The 15676-nt window shown below is 36.3% G+C and overlaps 5 protein-coding genes and 1 pseudogene across 10 annotated transcripts; 3 read left to right on the top strand and 3 right to left on the bottom strand.

Moving 5' to 3' along the window:
* Positions 1-34: 34 nt before the first annotated feature.
* On the top strand, positions 35-954 carry LOC147927708 (protein LEAD-SENSITIVE 1 pseudogene; annotated as a pseudogene). The gene has a single exon (XR_015580045.1). The product of XR_015580045.1 is annotated as a protein LEAD-SENSITIVE 1 pseudogene (transcript).
* Positions 955-1793: 839 nt separating this feature from the next.
* On the top strand, positions 1794-3611 carry LOC104738669 (uncharacterized). Of its 2 annotated transcripts, XM_087484489.1 has the most exons (3): positions 1794-2325; positions 2816-2964; positions 3289-3611. In XM_087484489.1, exons 1-3 carry the CDS (start codon positions 2140-2142, stop codon positions 3428-3430), a joined length of 477 nt encoding a protein of 158 aa, XP_087340615.1. In that variant the 5' UTR covers positions 1794-2139; the 3' UTR covers positions 3431-3611. The 2 variants fall into 2 exon arrangements, with proteins under 2 accessions (XP_087340615.1, XP_010457152.1); XM_010458850.2 differs by lacking the exon at positions 3289-3611 and having other exon boundaries at positions 1949-2325; positions 2816-2968.
* Positions 3612-4473: 862 nt separating this feature from the next.
* Positions 4474-5018, bottom strand: LOC147927707 (uncharacterized). Its single transcript, XM_087484591.1, has 2 exons — positions 4969-5018; positions 4474-4852 (listed from the first exon to the last, which is right to left on the bottom strand). Exons 1-2 carry the CDS (start codon positions 5016-5018, stop codon positions 4474-4476), a joined length of 429 nt encoding a protein of 142 aa, XP_087340717.1.
* Positions 5019-8018: 3000 nt separating this feature from the next.
* LOC147927706 (uncharacterized) lies at positions 8019-8621 on the bottom strand. Its single transcript, XM_087484590.1, has one exon. The coding sequence runs from the start codon at positions 8619-8621 to the stop codon at positions 8019-8021; it is 603 nt and encodes a 200-aa protein (XP_087340716.1).
* A 1838-nt stretch (positions 8622-10459) lies between these two features.
* On the bottom strand, positions 10460-11094 carry LOC147927705 (uncharacterized). The gene is made up of 2 exons (XM_087484588.1): positions 10981-11094; positions 10460-10861 (listed from the first exon to the last, which is right to left on the bottom strand). Exons 1-2 carry the CDS (start codon positions 11092-11094, stop codon positions 10460-10462), a joined length of 516 nt encoding a protein of 171 aa, XP_087340714.1.
* Positions 11095-13136: 2042 nt separating this feature from the next.
* Positions 13137-15260, top strand: LOC104738668 (uncharacterized). 4 transcript variants are annotated; one of them, XM_010458845.3, is made up of 2 exons: positions 13137-13312; positions 14032-15260. In XM_010458845.3, exon 2 carries the CDS (start codon positions 14034-14036, stop codon positions 15024-15026), a length of 993 nt encoding a protein of 330 aa, XP_010457147.2. In that variant the 5' UTR covers positions 13137-13312; positions 14032-14033; the 3' UTR covers positions 15027-15260. The 4 variants fall into 4 exon arrangements, with proteins under 4 accessions (XP_010457147.2, XP_010457148.2, XP_010457146.2 ...); XM_010458846.3 differs by having other exon boundaries at positions 13156-13312; positions 14005-15260; XM_010458844.2 differs by having other exon boundaries at positions 13252-13503.
* Positions 15261-15676: the final 416 nt, after the last annotated feature.

Here is a 15676-nt window from a genome sequence, read left to right as displayed (position 1 = left end):
CTTTGGTCACCTCGTTGGTCTCGCATTTGGATTTTGAGATAACTAACGCCGTTAAAAGACTTCCGTAACGGATTAGTTCAACAGCTCCAGTTCCTTCGTCCAATCAAATCACAGATGCTCACTCCAAGAAAACGTTACTTTACCTATAATCTCGCTGACGTCAGATCCCCATGGAGTCATCATCATCATCATCAATATCAATATCATCTTCATCTGATGATATCTGTTCGATATTTCCTGATTGCGGTTTCAGACAACCAGACAGTGGAGTAGTCCTTTCTTGCTTAGACTGTTTCCTCAAGAACGGCTCACTCTACTGCTTCGAATATGGAGTCAGCCCACCGGTTTTTCTCACCAAAGTCCGCGGAGGCACATGCACAACCGCGCAATCTGATCCGACTGATTCAGTCATCCACAGGGCAATGTACCTTCTACAAAACGGATTTGGCAACTACGACATTTTCAGGAACAACTGCAAGGATTTCGCGCTCTACTGCAAAACCGGTTTGCTAATAATGGATAAGCTCGGTGTAGGGAGAAGTGGTCAAGCTTCTTCAATCGTTGGTGCTCCTTTGGCTGCAATTCTCTCTTCTCCTTTCAAATTGCTGATTCCAAATCCAATTGGTGTAGCAACAGTTACTGCTGGAATGTATTGTATGAGTCGTTATGCTACTGACATTGGGGTTAGAAGCGATGTCATTAAGGTTTCAGTTGAGGATTTGGCTCTCAACCTTGACTTGAAGACCATTGAGCAAGTCGAAGAAGAAGAAGAAGATTCTGATACCGACTATGTTAGGTGACAAATATCACTTTGCCTCACACATCTCTTCTACGATATAGATAGAAAAAAATCTGTTAAAATCCTCAGCTTGTTGTGTTTCTTTTTCAAATGTTGTTTGTGTATTAGCAAAGAAGACTAATGAAGTGCAAATTCTAAAACGTTTGAAAAGAAAATGTTTTTTTTTTTTTTTTTTAACGTCTATTTGCATTTAGTTCGAAGAAGAGTTTACAAAGTTACAGATAAATGATCCACATAAAGATACACTTATAATCACTAAATAAGGAACAATACAACAAAACAAGTGAATTTAACGATGCTTCTTATCTAGAAGAACTTACTCGCTAGCAGATAATCAAATCTGCTATTTTCCTTTTTCGTGCTTGAACCCAAGTCGTTGCGATTCATGTCTATCATCCAACTATGAAAATATTAAATTCGCTTCGCAATCGTTGAAAACACCAACCGGCAGAACAATTTGCAGATGATCATTCGTCGGAATCAAACTCTACCGAAGAGATATAAAATAAAAACAACTATTATATATAAATTTTATATATATATATATATATAGATCTGTGATATATGCATGATTGTCTTCCTCTGCCTTTAAAAATATCTGGGAGACAATAGCCATGGCACCACTTGAAGATCTGCTATAAGTTTTACACCCATAGTCACCAAAATGGATGCTTGAGATGATGAGGATAGACCTTGCCTTCCATGAACACTCCTTTTTATGGAAGAAGACTTGGAACACAATTTAAATCTTACAAAAACTAGATCTATAAAGGAATAAGATAAATTAAAAAGATGGTAAACGAAAAAAAGGAGTACGTCCGACGCCGGAGCCGACGTCGGCCGAAGCCATGGTGTTGATTAATCGCCTCTAGCGTCGCTTGTTGGGGGAGAGAAAAACGGTTATTGTTAAGATTTTTGGTCTTTGTTAATTACTTCGTTAATATCTAGATTGTGGTAATGACTTGAAAAAGAAAATGTTTGTAATGAAAGACTTATTAGCAAAGACTAATCAAAGTGCAAATTCTATAAAACGTTTGTTAAGTGAGAACATCAAAAACGCAACCGTTTTGGCAAGCGTATGTAAATTAAATATCTCAAATCCAATAATTAATTAATTCCACTGTAGATGCTAAAAAGGAGTCGTCTTTCACGGGGCACACATAACTAAAACCAAAACAATCAAAATCCTTCTTCTCGGGCGAAAGAGAGAATTTTGTGAATCTGGGTTTCCATTTCAGGTGTTAATATAAGATTTTGATCGATACCCATCTCTAAAGAAGACGAGACTTGATCTGATCCGATCCGATCCGGGCGATTAGGTTTGTAGGGGGCGGAAAAAAATGGCGAATCTGTATGTGAAAGCTGTGCCACCGCCGGATATGAACAGGAATACGGAATGGTTCATGTATCCAGGAGTTTGGACTACTTACATGCTTATTCTCTTCTTCGGTTGGCTCGTTGTTCTCTCTGTCTCTGGTTGTTCACCTGGAATGGCTTGGACTGTTGTTAATCTCGCTCACTTCGTTGTAAGTCTTCTTCTTCTCCTACCTTTTTCATGGTTCGATGATTGTTTTATGACCTTCACTTACAATTGTGACTTTGATTTTAGATGATCGATTGATTTGTTGAATTGTTTCCTTTTTTTTCTTTTTTTTTTTCTCGATTTCCTGAGATCTGGGTTTGAATCTAGTTATGAGTTTGTTAATTTGTTGAACAGAAACCTTTGAATTGATCTCTTGGGCTATCAGCAATTCCCTAGTGCATTAGGGTTCATAATCAGAGCTGTGTATTGATCAGTATCGTTATCATTAGGTTTTGAGTTTTGGATCTTGATCAGTTTTGGTATCAGCAATTTTTAGTTGATCAGTATCAGCGGTGTTGAGTTGATCAGGCATTTTGGGGTGACTTGTATTGGCATTGTGCTTGATCAAAACACCAAACTTAGTCGAATCTTGAGTGTTACTCTTTGGAAATTTTTGAGTAGCATTTGTGGTTGTGGATATTTGTTGTTGTCAGGTAACGTATCACTGCTTTCACTGGATGAAGGGAACTCCTTTTGCAGATGACCAAGGAATCTACAATGGTTTAACTTGGTGGGAACAAATGGACAACGGTCAACAACTTACCCGCAACCGCAAATTTCTCACTGTAGTTCCTGTTGTCCTGTAAGTCTCAAATGCTTGTTCCTTCATATCTCAACATTCTTGTCTGTTTCCAATCTACAATTTCTTAGCACTTGTTTCTCTTTTGTTGCATATATACTTGTATCTCATATGTTGTAAAACTCCAAATTCGCACTATCTAAAACGGACTTATTCTAGAGGACTCGGGATACCCGATAATGTATCTAAACAAGAGCTGCATTTATCTCGTTGAACTTGAGCTCTTTATCTGTGTGTCTTTATTTTTTTTGACTTTATATTAAAAAATTTGTTGGCATATGGTTTTTTGTTTGGGTTTCTTAATTGATAGTTTGAATATGAAATCAGGTACTTGATAGCATCGCATACAACAGATTACAGACACCCATGGCTGTTCCTCAACACACTAGCTGTGATGATCCTGGTTGTTGCCAAGTTCCCCAACATGCACAAGGTACGCATCTTTGGCATCAATGGTGAGAATAAGTAAGTTTCCTTTTGCGGTAAAGAGAACACCAGGAAGAAGAAAAAAACCAAACATATATATGTATAAAAATGTTCATATGAGTTGGTTTTAAATCGAGAGTTCATGCTTTTTGTTGGATATTTGTAAGTAACTAATTTTGAAGCTTTGATCTTGTTCCTTTTAATATAAACACGAAATTCATAAATCTCTCTCCTTCTATCTCCCCACTTTCACTTCCAGGTTCCAACAACGTTACATATCATGTAATGTAATCTCGGTTAGGTAATAAACAAGTTATAGGCTTTCATGTTAGTAGTACCTGAGCCTAATAATAATATCAATATGGGGGCATGTTGTGTGACTCATGAGTTTATCATCATAACGAGAGCGAGGATGTGTTTTGAACTTTTGATAGAGCTAAACAATGATACAAGATCTCAAATAGCTAGTTAATGACACGTGCCATAGTGGAAGTCCACCTGTATGGATAGTATATGTCATGGTGTAGTACGTATACAACATATAGTTTAAAGTTTAAACCCCTCGTTTAATTTGTATAAAGCACTGGAAGAAAAAGTGATTTTTGTTTTGAAAGATTTTCGTGTTGATACCGTAGTCTAGTAGTTCAAGTCTGCACTCCTAGATTCTTGCACCCTTGTTCGACCTTCGACAAACTTTTTCTTTACAATTTCGCTTTAATGAAATACAAATATAATCTCGTTTTCTTCCTCATGTCTGCACTCCTTGATTGTGCCGCCTCTCAAATTTCGTTCATCTTTTTGAATTGCTGTTCTTGTGGTTTCAGAACTAATATGATAAATTTACAAAATAAAATCATTTTTCTAACTTAAAAATTATATAATTTGATGTTCCAAATTTTAGCCGTCAAACGTCTATCCGCCGGTTAAATGGCCGCTGAGGCCGAGTTTCAGAACACCGACAAAAAGATATTGTAAAATTATGTATTACTAAAGGTGGTGACATGTTTGAAATTCTGAGTAACTATTATCAAAAAAAAAAAAAAAAAAAAAAAAAAAAAAAGAGAGAGAGTAAAGCGCAATAGGGTATTATCTCTTGTTATTACGACGACAAGTGTAGAGCGTAAAGGATACAAACCATAACAAAGGAGGTATACCGAAAATGAGAGCAATGGTGTGAGAAATAGAATAGAGGAAGAGAATGAGAAGAATTACGCCAGCTAAATGACCACCATTCATGACGCCACCTTCAAAGGGACGTTCGGGGATGTTATTCTTGAATATGTGGATCCATATAGCCACACCAATAATGGTAGTTACGCAGTAGCAGGCCACGAAATACTCGACCATATGGTCTTTATGTGAAACTAATGGAATCTTGTAATGTCTAATATACAAGAAGGTTGCAACATTGAAGCCTATCAAAAGCACGTGCATGACCATGTCGTATATTACGTATCCGTTTTGCCTGCATACCCATACACCGATCAGAGTATTATTTAATGTCTAGTAATTTTTTTGATAAAATTTAATTTCTAATAATAATAAAAGGCAGAGTAAAGAAAGCTCGTTGTTGAGACTCACCACCATGGACGCCGTCGGATCGGAGATTCATCGATGGTAGCAGGATTCATGGCTTCGTTTCTTGGTGTTCTCACCTTAGTAAACATATATATATATATATATATATATTGATGTTGACCATATTCATGGCGGTATCTAAGGGTTAGATAATGTCATATATTAACGAAATCTTTTATATTCTTATCTAATTAATTATATCCCCTATATTATTTAACGTTTTTGTTTATTTTCCTATATATAAAATTTGGATTCTTCAATTTATTGACTTATTGTGATCGACTATTGATTCTATTAACTGATTAGATTATGTAGATCCTTCAAACAACAAAAAGTTTGATTAAATTACGATTTATTCTGTGAATAAGTGACTCAAATACAGAGAGTATGAGAAAGACTCTAAAGGAAGTAGAAGTTTCTAGACTAGCTCTCACTCCATTGGCACGTGTGGAGCACGTGTGTGGGTTTAGTCACCAACTTAAGGGGTAGAAGAGAGAGAGATCGATTGGGTTGGTGAGTGTTTTAACACGGTCGGTCGATGGAGCTTTCAACCACTGTACGGATATGATGGCCCTAAATTATATATTAAGCTTGAGTTCCGAGACGGGCCTGCTCATAGTTCTTTCACGGAATCGATCGACGAGTTCTAATATAGATTAGGTTTCAACATATTTGAAATAAGATTTTAATCCTTGACTATGGTTTTCTTGTTTCTAAAGAATATCAGTAAAAAACACATCAGCTGAAACTCATAGATTCAAACGGAAGGTTCTCAGCTGAACCAGAGAAAGGTTTCTTTTTGTCTCATCTTCCTCGGACCACACACGAAATCGAACCCTTTGAAGTTTAAAACTACTAGGTGCTCTGCTTTCACACAATGAACAGAGTCAGAACTTAGGAAACTAAAGCATATATAATATGGCCATGAATTGTATGCAAGAGATGTTCAACGTCAGGTGCAGTAAGAGGTGTTAAATTCTTGGAGGCAACGACGGGAAAGTTGAATCTTTCAATAAGACCAAGTCCATGCAGTAATGATCAAGCTAGCCACTGGTTGCTGCTATTTTGCTTGAGACTGAAGTTAGGACTTTCTGGTTTTCACGATTACCTTTCCTTTTTAATGGATTGTTGGAGAAAAAGGTTTAGTCGAATGTGAGCTGGACAATGATATTAATGAACTGACGTACATGTTGTTTAATATTTCTGCTGTCATAAACTACGAATGATTACTTAATTAGTAAACTTATAGTGTCACTCGCCTCTCCCTTATGCTCACAGCCATTCCTGCCGCTGCTCTTACCGGAGACCATGATGCGGCTTGAATGAGACAAAGAAATGTATTTTTTTCATGCTTACCATTGTATATAAGCAGAGGGTCTCTGTTTTTGCTACTTTTGATTGGTTTCATTATCTCACGGGCCCTAAAATCTGAAATGAAGAGAAACCCTAGCCTCCATTGGTCACACATGTGGAATCAAATTGCTTTGTTTTTGTATATAGAAAAACAGAAGACAGAGTATCTCTGGTTTTCTCTGTCCTGAAAAGAAAAGAAATGACCTGAGTTGTGATTATTATGTAACATAAATATTATAGAATCAAGTACATTTCATCTACAGAAACACACATATATCTCTGTTTTCCAATCTACATCATTGGCTCATACAGTATGCTAAATTCTCAAATTCATTCACACAACCTAAAAAAACCGGACTTGTTCCAGAGAACTCGGGATACCCGATAATGTGTCTAAACAAGAGCTGCATTTATCTAGTTGAAAAGCAGAGTGTCTCTGTTTTGCTACTTTTGATTGGTTTCAGTATCTCACGGACCCTAATAATATCATCATGAGTTACGTATCATCATAAGGCGAGCGAGGATGTGTTTTGATTGAGCGCAATAATAATGATCCAGTGTACAACGAAGAGCTAAAATTACTCTAACCTTCCAATTAAGTCTACATTATTTTCTAAAAAAACTTTTTTTTAAAAAAAATTCTTTAAATTTTCATATTATATAAGATAATATTTTTAAAAATTTACTGATACAAAAATATAATATAATGACGGTAACTTAAAAGGTGGTGGCAAGACTCCTTTTGAGTTGGCTAATTACGTTCAGAAGGTGATCGGTGGAGTTTTGGGATTCGAATGCACTGAACTTACAAGGAAGGATAAGTATCTGTTGCTTGGAGGCAACGGCGAGAAGGTTGAGTCTATCAATAAGACCAAGTCCATGGAGTAGAATAGTTACCTGGTAATAATATATATGCTTGGGAATGATGTTAGGTCTTTCTGGTTTTAGAAAGATAACTTTGTTTAAATGGATTGTTTGATGGGAAAATTCTAGCTAGTTGGATATGCACTGGATACTGAATTCCACTTGAATCAACGCACACGTACGTGTAGTTTACTATCATTACCCATAGAGTATACTTATATGGATGTTTTAAGTATAGTAATCTTACGTACTTGATGATAATAGAGAGTTTGTGCTCATCGGATTAAAGCATTTAACTTCTTAAGTTTTTACCAAGCATTTATAGATACACAAACTCTTTTTGCTTTGTATAATGTATGTCCAATGTATTTATAAACTCAGACCTTAATTTTGGTCCTTAATTAATAAAGTCATTGGAAGGAAAAAAAAAATATACACAAACTCTTTTTTTTTTTTTTAATACAAATAAATGTGGATAGTAAAGCTAGTTTGATTTATGTTTTGTGCTGACTGATAGATTATTGTAAAAACTTCATAGTAAAAGAAATTACAAACATAGAAGAAAAAGCATGCGGTTTGTGGTGTGGGTAAAGCAAATGGAACATAAAACATAAGAGTATAAAACAAGATAAATAAAAGCTTCCCCTCATGTCATTAATATCCGAGACCATTACAATGGAAAAATTGATCAAAAACCATAAACTAAGTGAATAGAAACCAAATGCATGAAAGAAAATAACATTAAACATAAAATAGCAACATATATTGAACACAAAACAATTAAAGAGGAAAGAGAAAACTAAGGGACATGAGGAAACTACCATTAAGTTCATGCATCAGGGACTGAGGGGGCTAGCTTGGCTTGCTTTGCAGCGGTCTTCCACGATTTTCAGAACAGCAAGGGTATTTTGATCCTCCGGATTGATGACCACCAGAAGCAAAGCAAGGTAGTTGAGGTTTCGTTGGGCTTCATCGTCTCCGGCGGGTGCGTCCTTGAGATTATTGAGCATGGCCGCCAAACTTTCGTGAGGTTTTGGTGCAGGGAAATCCCCAAGGCGCCACTTTACGAAGGCATCGACCGCCATAACAACAAACACCATGCCAGACCCCACCATGAAATAAATGCTTATACGTTCAAACATGGAATAGAAGAGTGCCCATAAGGCTACATACAAGCATACAATAGCAAGTTCGTCAAATATTCGCACATCTTTCCACCTGGGCCTGAACTCAGCATCAAGGCAGGACAGTGTTGCGAAAATGATGCCTGCCCACCCAGCAGCACGACGGGCCTCGGTGAACTTATCAGCGGCAATGTACGTATCTGGCTTCACAGATTTCCCAGCAGCGTCGATGTACGTACCTGGCTTCATATTGAAGTAGAGCAAGACCACCGTGAGTAGACGAAAGCCAAGTTCCTTTGACAAAGTGGACATCATCGTGTATTCCGAATGCGTATAAACACGAAGCCATGATGTAAAGCCCAACTTCATCTTCTTTCTTCTTTGAAGTATCAGAAAACAAAGAAAAAAAAAGAAAAAAAACCAAGCTAGCTCGAAACTGAAACAATGGAAAGTGACTGTATTTTGTTGATATTTTCTTTTCCGCACTCATTTGCTCGAGACGATGGGTCTTTTTATAACGACCGTCGAACCATCTGGAAGGTTTTCTATTTTCATTTTTCATTTTTTTTATAAAAGATAAATATAGCATCTTTAAAATAAATGTAACATTAATACAATTTTATTCAGATTTGGCGCCACTCGATGCTTTTGCTTTTGGCCAGCTGGGTTTACTGCCTCACAGTGACACCAACGGCATTGTTACGTTGTACATTTTCAGTCGTTTACAGGGAAAGGAAATGGTCTGTGTTCAAGGTCCTTTTGTCTTATTTGCTCTTTTAGCCTGTTGAGACAAAGCTATATTTTAATTAAAACTATTTGTTGCTTCAAATCTGAGCACTCTTCATCTTGCTGCTTCCCACTGTTTTCACTATTTGATGAAAATAGAAAATCGGTCAAAGCAATGTTTGTTTTTTAATTCCTTCGAATTCTGAAAGTAACATTTGTTGTTTAGGATATATATAGTATATGCGAAATTCATTTTTCTTGCTTTATTCAACTGTTTTTTCAACCAAAAAGAAAAAAAAAAACAAAATTAACTTTGAAATTGTGCCATACAATATTACTTGTGATGATACCCTTTGATGCATATATTTATAGAAACAAATTCAGAACACCTTTATCTTTTGCAGTCACATTGTTATATATTTAGCATCTTCAAAATAATTATAATATATCTTCAATTCAAATTGTTTATAGGTTTGGCACCCTATGTTTTGGAAACCAAACATTTTGCTTAGTCAGATTCCAACGTAACTGTAGTTTCAAATTCAATCTCTCGTAGTCGTAGAGTATCCAAATTACAATTACTTATTATCACTTAACTTGTGTCTTTTTTTTTTTGCGTTTAAGATATATATCGATCACATGTAAGCTAGATACCAACAACTAGCATTGTTCTGGTATTGTTTAATGCTTCTCAAAGATATACATTCTATCAACTAACTTATATATGCATGATCAGTCTAGATCCTCCTGGAGTATATACTCCAATGTCAAACTATTTAGTAATGTTTACAATCATTTCTGTTTTCTGCTTTTCTTTTCTTTTAATTTCCTATCAAAAAAAAAAAAAAAATTGTATTTTGACATGACCAAAGGACTACGTGTTGGTGTTGGGCTTAGTGCTTTGTGTGTCCGAATTACAAGCCTATGTAATCATCATGAATCATTTTTGAATTCATTACTGTGGTATTTTTTTTTTTTTCTATTAAACGATACCTTTACACCCCTATACACATTATTGTGACTTGATAAAATGTAACGTGCTAGTTTTTTTTTTTCTAATCTCGCTTTGAAGATTATACAACAAATTTCCCCAAAATGAATATATATCATTAGTTAGTTTTAGAAACGCATGCAAAATTACTATTTTTTTTTTTGTTAAAAAGGCATTCAATTAAAGCATAAGGAAAGAACAAATAAAGTTTTACAGGGCCACAAGCCCAGTGAAATTGAAAAATACAGAAGCCCAACTGGAAAGAATAAAAGTAGATCAAATGCCAAACCACAACTTGAACCAATAGTTGTAATTGAATCAAGAAAACGGTTGAGATAGCCAACCACCCCAACCCAACTTCAATTATTGCCACCCCATATCTGATCGGTGGAAAGTTTGATTTTCTCAGATCGCAGCAGAATTATGTTTTTGGCGATTAAGGTCTCATCTTCGCCGAGCCAGAGAACCAGAGATGAAGAAGGTCAAGAGAGAGCGTCGGGTTCGTATCACGAAAGCTTGAGGCTCTGTTCCGGACGATGTTGTCAATCTGGTGAAGTAGGAGATCAGAGGATTTGTAGTTGTTTCGATGAAGCCGATGATTTCTCTCCGTCCATAGCGTGTAGATTGTAGCTTGCCAGGCGAGAAGGAGGAGTTTCTTTAAGACCCGAGGTCCCCTGAATGATGAGAGACTCTGAAGCGTCACGGACCACGATCTAGAAGGGGTGAATAAACATCGTCCCGCGACATTGCTCCACACCGACCAACTAAACGAACAGTCAAAGAAAAGATGGTCACAAATCTTCGGTTCGGCAGCACATAGTATGCAACACGAATCAACCTGCAAGACCCAGTTTAACATTATATCACGTGTTGGGCATCTATTCAACGCAAAAACCAAGTCAGGAACTTATGCTTTGGGATTCCTCCAGAGATCCACACAATACTATGCCAAGGTACAATCGGTAACTTCTCCTTAAGAGCAGAACAAATATTTCCAGTAGTGTGAGAATCTTTGAGATGATCATCGATCCACCAGCAGTAGGGTAATAGTTGAGAGCTCAATATGCACATTAACCAGTGTATATGATCTTGCAAGTGGAATCCTCCAGGCCCCACGTCTCCATAAGTCAGCTAGTCGAGCTCCACGAGGGATGCATATTTGATAAAGTCCGACGCCTAAATGATAAGTCTCCATTCTTCCCAGGTTACTCCAATGGTCTGTCCAGAACTGACAACTAGTTCCATCTCCCACTTTCACCTTTATCCATGGATAAACTGAATCTCTGATCTTTAGAAGCTTGTTTGTTAACCAAGAATATTTGCTGTTAGGTTTTAGAGTCCAGAATTTGCTGAGGTTATCCGATAGGACAGCTGCTCTAAACCAAGCGACCTAAACCGATCCTGACCTAAAGAAAAGAAGCCAGATGAGTTTTGCCATACAGGCTTTGTTCCAGGTAAGCAAGTCGCAAATCCCCAACCCTCCTTCACTTTTCTCTGCTGTGATTGTTTGTCCATGCGACTCTTGCTGAATGGTGACCCTCTGTAGTGCCTTTCCAAAGGAAAGCACTGGATAGTGAGTTTAAAATCCTAATGCACTTTTTTGGCAGGACAAACTAGAGCACCAGAAATTAGAAATACCAGCAATGACCGAATTTAGCATTTGGAGCCGGCCAGCAAAAGAGAGAGTCTTTATGGACCAAGCATTAAGACGACTCTTTACCTTTTGTAGCAACGGAGCACAATCCAATAAGGTGAGTTTCTTAGTGCATAGAGGTAATCCTAAATATCTGACTAGCAGTTACCCGTGACTAATGCCAGAGATTGTATGGATATGATCTATCTCAGATTGGGAGAGGCCTCAGGTAAAGAAACTAGTCTTTGGCAAACTGATAGCTAGACCAGAGACTGCTTCAAATTCTCTCAAGACTTTGCACTGAAGAGGCGGATCCATCAGTAAAAATCAACAAATCGGTATTTCCATCATGCATAATGATATCATTACCAAAATCGGTATATTTTCATTTTTTTGTTTTAGACTGTCCTTTTTAATATTATTTTCATTTATAAAAACAATATCGTTTTAACCATTAATACACACTTCTTGACACTATTGTAAAAATAATTATATGACTTCTTTTTTTATCAGAAGTATTTTTATCATGTCTTTCTCTTTCATATTTAATTTTATTTTTCTAAATAATTAGTTGTTTCTTTAATGTTACAAAAGGCTCGAGCTAAATATTTGGAAAACTCCCAAAGCTTTCACTAAATATATCATATGATTTTTTGTAAGGAGAAAAAGTATCATTTTTATTGTTCACTTGTTTTTCTTTTGTTTTTCTGATATAATTTCAGAAAAATTAAATAATGTACTAAAAAAAATTAGGATTCTATTTCTCCAGTTCAAAAGAGTTAGTCTTACTTTTTATCGTCAAATATTTGATGTCTGTTTTTAAACCACTATTCTCTATATAGTGTACCACCTTCATGGCTGGTAGACCTTACACCATTTAATAAAAGTCTCAGTTGTTAAAAAAGAAAAAACCACTATTTACTTTAACAAACAATTAATTTTAATTATTTGAGATGAAAAAACAATTTTTTTTTCGCTAATGGATCTATAAAGAACACGTGGCCGAGAACAAGATCTCAAATAACTACTTAATGACACGTGTCAAATTAAAGCCCACCTGGATGGATATTATATGCCATGGTGTACAATATAGTTTAAACCCGTCGTTTAATTTGTATAAAGCACTTAAGCACTGGAATAAAAGCGATTCTCTATTCTCTAACAAAAAATAAACAAGTAACCCCTTGGCAAGTAACGTGATAAACTGATTATAAATTTGTTGATTTAACCCAAAAAACATGGTGTTCCTCGCAAAATTAAAGCCGACAAAAGGAAAGAATGACAAATTAAAGATGGAATAATGATTTTTATTTAATTTTTCCCTGAGGAAAAAAAATATGAAAACACCTTATCCTTTAAATCAAGGGGGGGGGGGGGTCCATGTCATAACGACCGTCGATTGTCTCTAAAGTTAACACGTGTTGCCAATCGAGGTGTTTCAGATGCTTACCAAGCCAAACAAGTTAATGAAACTGTGTCGTTTAGCGTCCCTAACTCGGAAGCTTTTTTACGGAAGAAACTGTAAAATTCGTTCCATGGGGCCAGAGTGCGAACCAAGAAAGAAAGAAAAGCAGAAAAGCCAAAAATCTTCGGTTGCAAGATCGCTTCGTTTTATTATAGAGAGATTCATGGAATCTTTTTGCTACTAAAAAAATGGTATCTTTAGTTTTATTACTCCGTTTTCTTCTGATCTATAATCTTACTGGTCTCTGCTCTGTTTTGGTGGTCTGATTTTACATAAAAGTCTCTGTTTCTTCTAGTTCTGATCGATCTCGTCGATCAGCGATGATAATTTATGGTTTTGTTTCATGGGTCAACTTCTGATTTTGGTATTTCTGATAAAGTTGGTAAATTTACTCGATTCCAGTGCCAAATCGTACGCATCATCTTTTATTTTTTTGTTCTGCTCTGCAGTACGTTTCAATTGCTCTGAAACTTCAGTTTTGTTTCTTTTTTTGTATTTGGTTATGAAATTTACCTTCTTCTCATGTCTTGATCTGTAGAAACTTTCCTAAATATTTATTTAATGTTGAATGGGTTTTGTTTTTTGATTTAATGACTGATTCTTTTGTAAAGAAGATGCTTTGATCCCAAGACTTGCGTGTACTGTTTAATTAAATTCCTTAAGTCACTCGCTTTTATATGAGTCAATCATTTGCTTAGAAGCAATCTCGGGAGTAGCAAACAAAGAAAATTAGCTCTTTTTCCCATTTGTTTTATGTTTCAATTGCGGGATCTATGGGGGAACTAGGAAGGAACACCGTTTAGTTTTGATTCAGGACCACAAAAAAACTGTCTTTTGATTTTTTGTGTGTGTGTGTTTTCCCCTTTTCTCTTAACTTTTTTAGGCTTCTTGTGTCTTAACATTGATGTAGTAATGGGAGCAGCTGAAGCAAGAGCATTGTGGCAAAGAACAGCGAGTCGTTGCTTTGCTGTTCATGAAGATGCTAAAATGGCTCCGAGGTTAGCTTGTTGCCAACATTCTTCGTCCGAAAAAAACAGCTTTTCTTCAGCAAGTTTTGGAGATTCCTCTGATTTCTCTTCTGATACCAAATGGTGGCTCAAGGGATCAACTGAATTTGATGAGGAGATTACAAACTCCTTTTTTGAAGATACCACCAAATGCAAGAAATTGCAACAATTTGTCGACTTGATCGGGATACGAGAAGAAGAAAAGGAAGAAGACTACAGCTTAACTGGCAAGAAAGCTAACGCTACAACTCCTTGGTGGAGAAGCACGACTGATAAAGATGAATTAGCTCTCTTGGTGGCGTCTAAATCGATTGATCATAATATCCAGAATTGTGATCTTCCTCCACCTCAGAAACTCCACAAGAGTATTCACTGCACGAGTGGCGATAAAGGGTTTAAAACAGCGGTAAGATCTCCATGGAAACAAGGAGGTTGGAGCGATCGGTTTGAGAGATCTTTGAGTTACAATAGTAGCACAGAGAGCAAGAACACGAGTCCGATGTCTTCTCCTAGAAGTGATGATCTAAGCAAAGCTCAGCTTTTAGAAGCGTTAAGGCACTCTCAAACCAGAGCAAGAGAAGCAGAGAAGGCGGCCAGAGAAGCTTGTGCTGAGAAAGACCGTGTAATAACAATCTTGCTGAGACAAGCGAGTCAGATGTTGGCTTATAAGCAATGGTTAAAGCTTCTTGAAATGGAAGCTCTTTATCTGCAGATGAAGAAGGAGGATGAGGTAGAAGAACAGATCAAAGGAATGAATCTGAAGAAGAGGAAACAGAGAAGGGAAAAGAATAAAAAGGGTGAGATTGGGAGATATATGATGGCCTTTGCATTAGGTTTTAGTCTCATTGGTGCTGGTTTGCTCCTAGGTTGGACTGCTGGATGGTTTTTTACCTTGTAGAATCTTGAAAATGTCTTTTGTTTGATCACTCACTGATCTTTCCAAGAGTTTTAGGGTTTATAACTTCTTCACTTGGGCTCTAAATTTGTGTGTATGTTGTCTTAGTGTGATATTTCTGTTATAGTTCATCTGTATAAAAGCTATTTTGGTTAGGATCTATCTGCTTTGAGAGTGTTTGTAATCAAAAGATACATTCAAATATTATTTTCTATATGTGGACAATATTTAACCCAATTCGCTAATCTAAGGCCCAAATGTCCTGGAAACAATTTTGAGACCCAAACATTCTTTTTAGTATATTGATTGCTAGGGGATGTTTCAAACTTGCAGGATTTGTTGTTTTAACTTTTATTCTTTTAACCATGTTGCACGCTGCATAGAAGAGGAGTTAACGGTTATTATCAGCTTTGGTTCAAGTTTACTCTTTCTTAGCTTAACCAAAACAAATATTTTTATTTTTTTGCCAACATTGGTTATGCAGTAATGTATACGGGTTTAAATTTGACATATCCTCATCATCTAATGTACTAAATTTCATATCTCTGTTTGTTCATTGTTGTTATTTTTAACAAACAAACAAAAAAAAGAATATATCTTTGTTCGTGATCATGTAGAATATAGATGGTAATTATTATTTCTCCTTTTTTTTT

Source organism: Camelina sativa, chromosome 14 (genome assembly GCF_030686135.1).
Source record: "Camelina sativa cultivar CO46 ecotype springtype chromosome 14, ASM3068613v1".
Lineage (NCBI taxonomy): Eukaryota > Viridiplantae > Streptophyta > Magnoliopsida > Brassicales > Brassicaceae > Camelina > Camelina sativa.
This window is presented reverse-complemented; position numbering and strand designations above follow the sequence as displayed.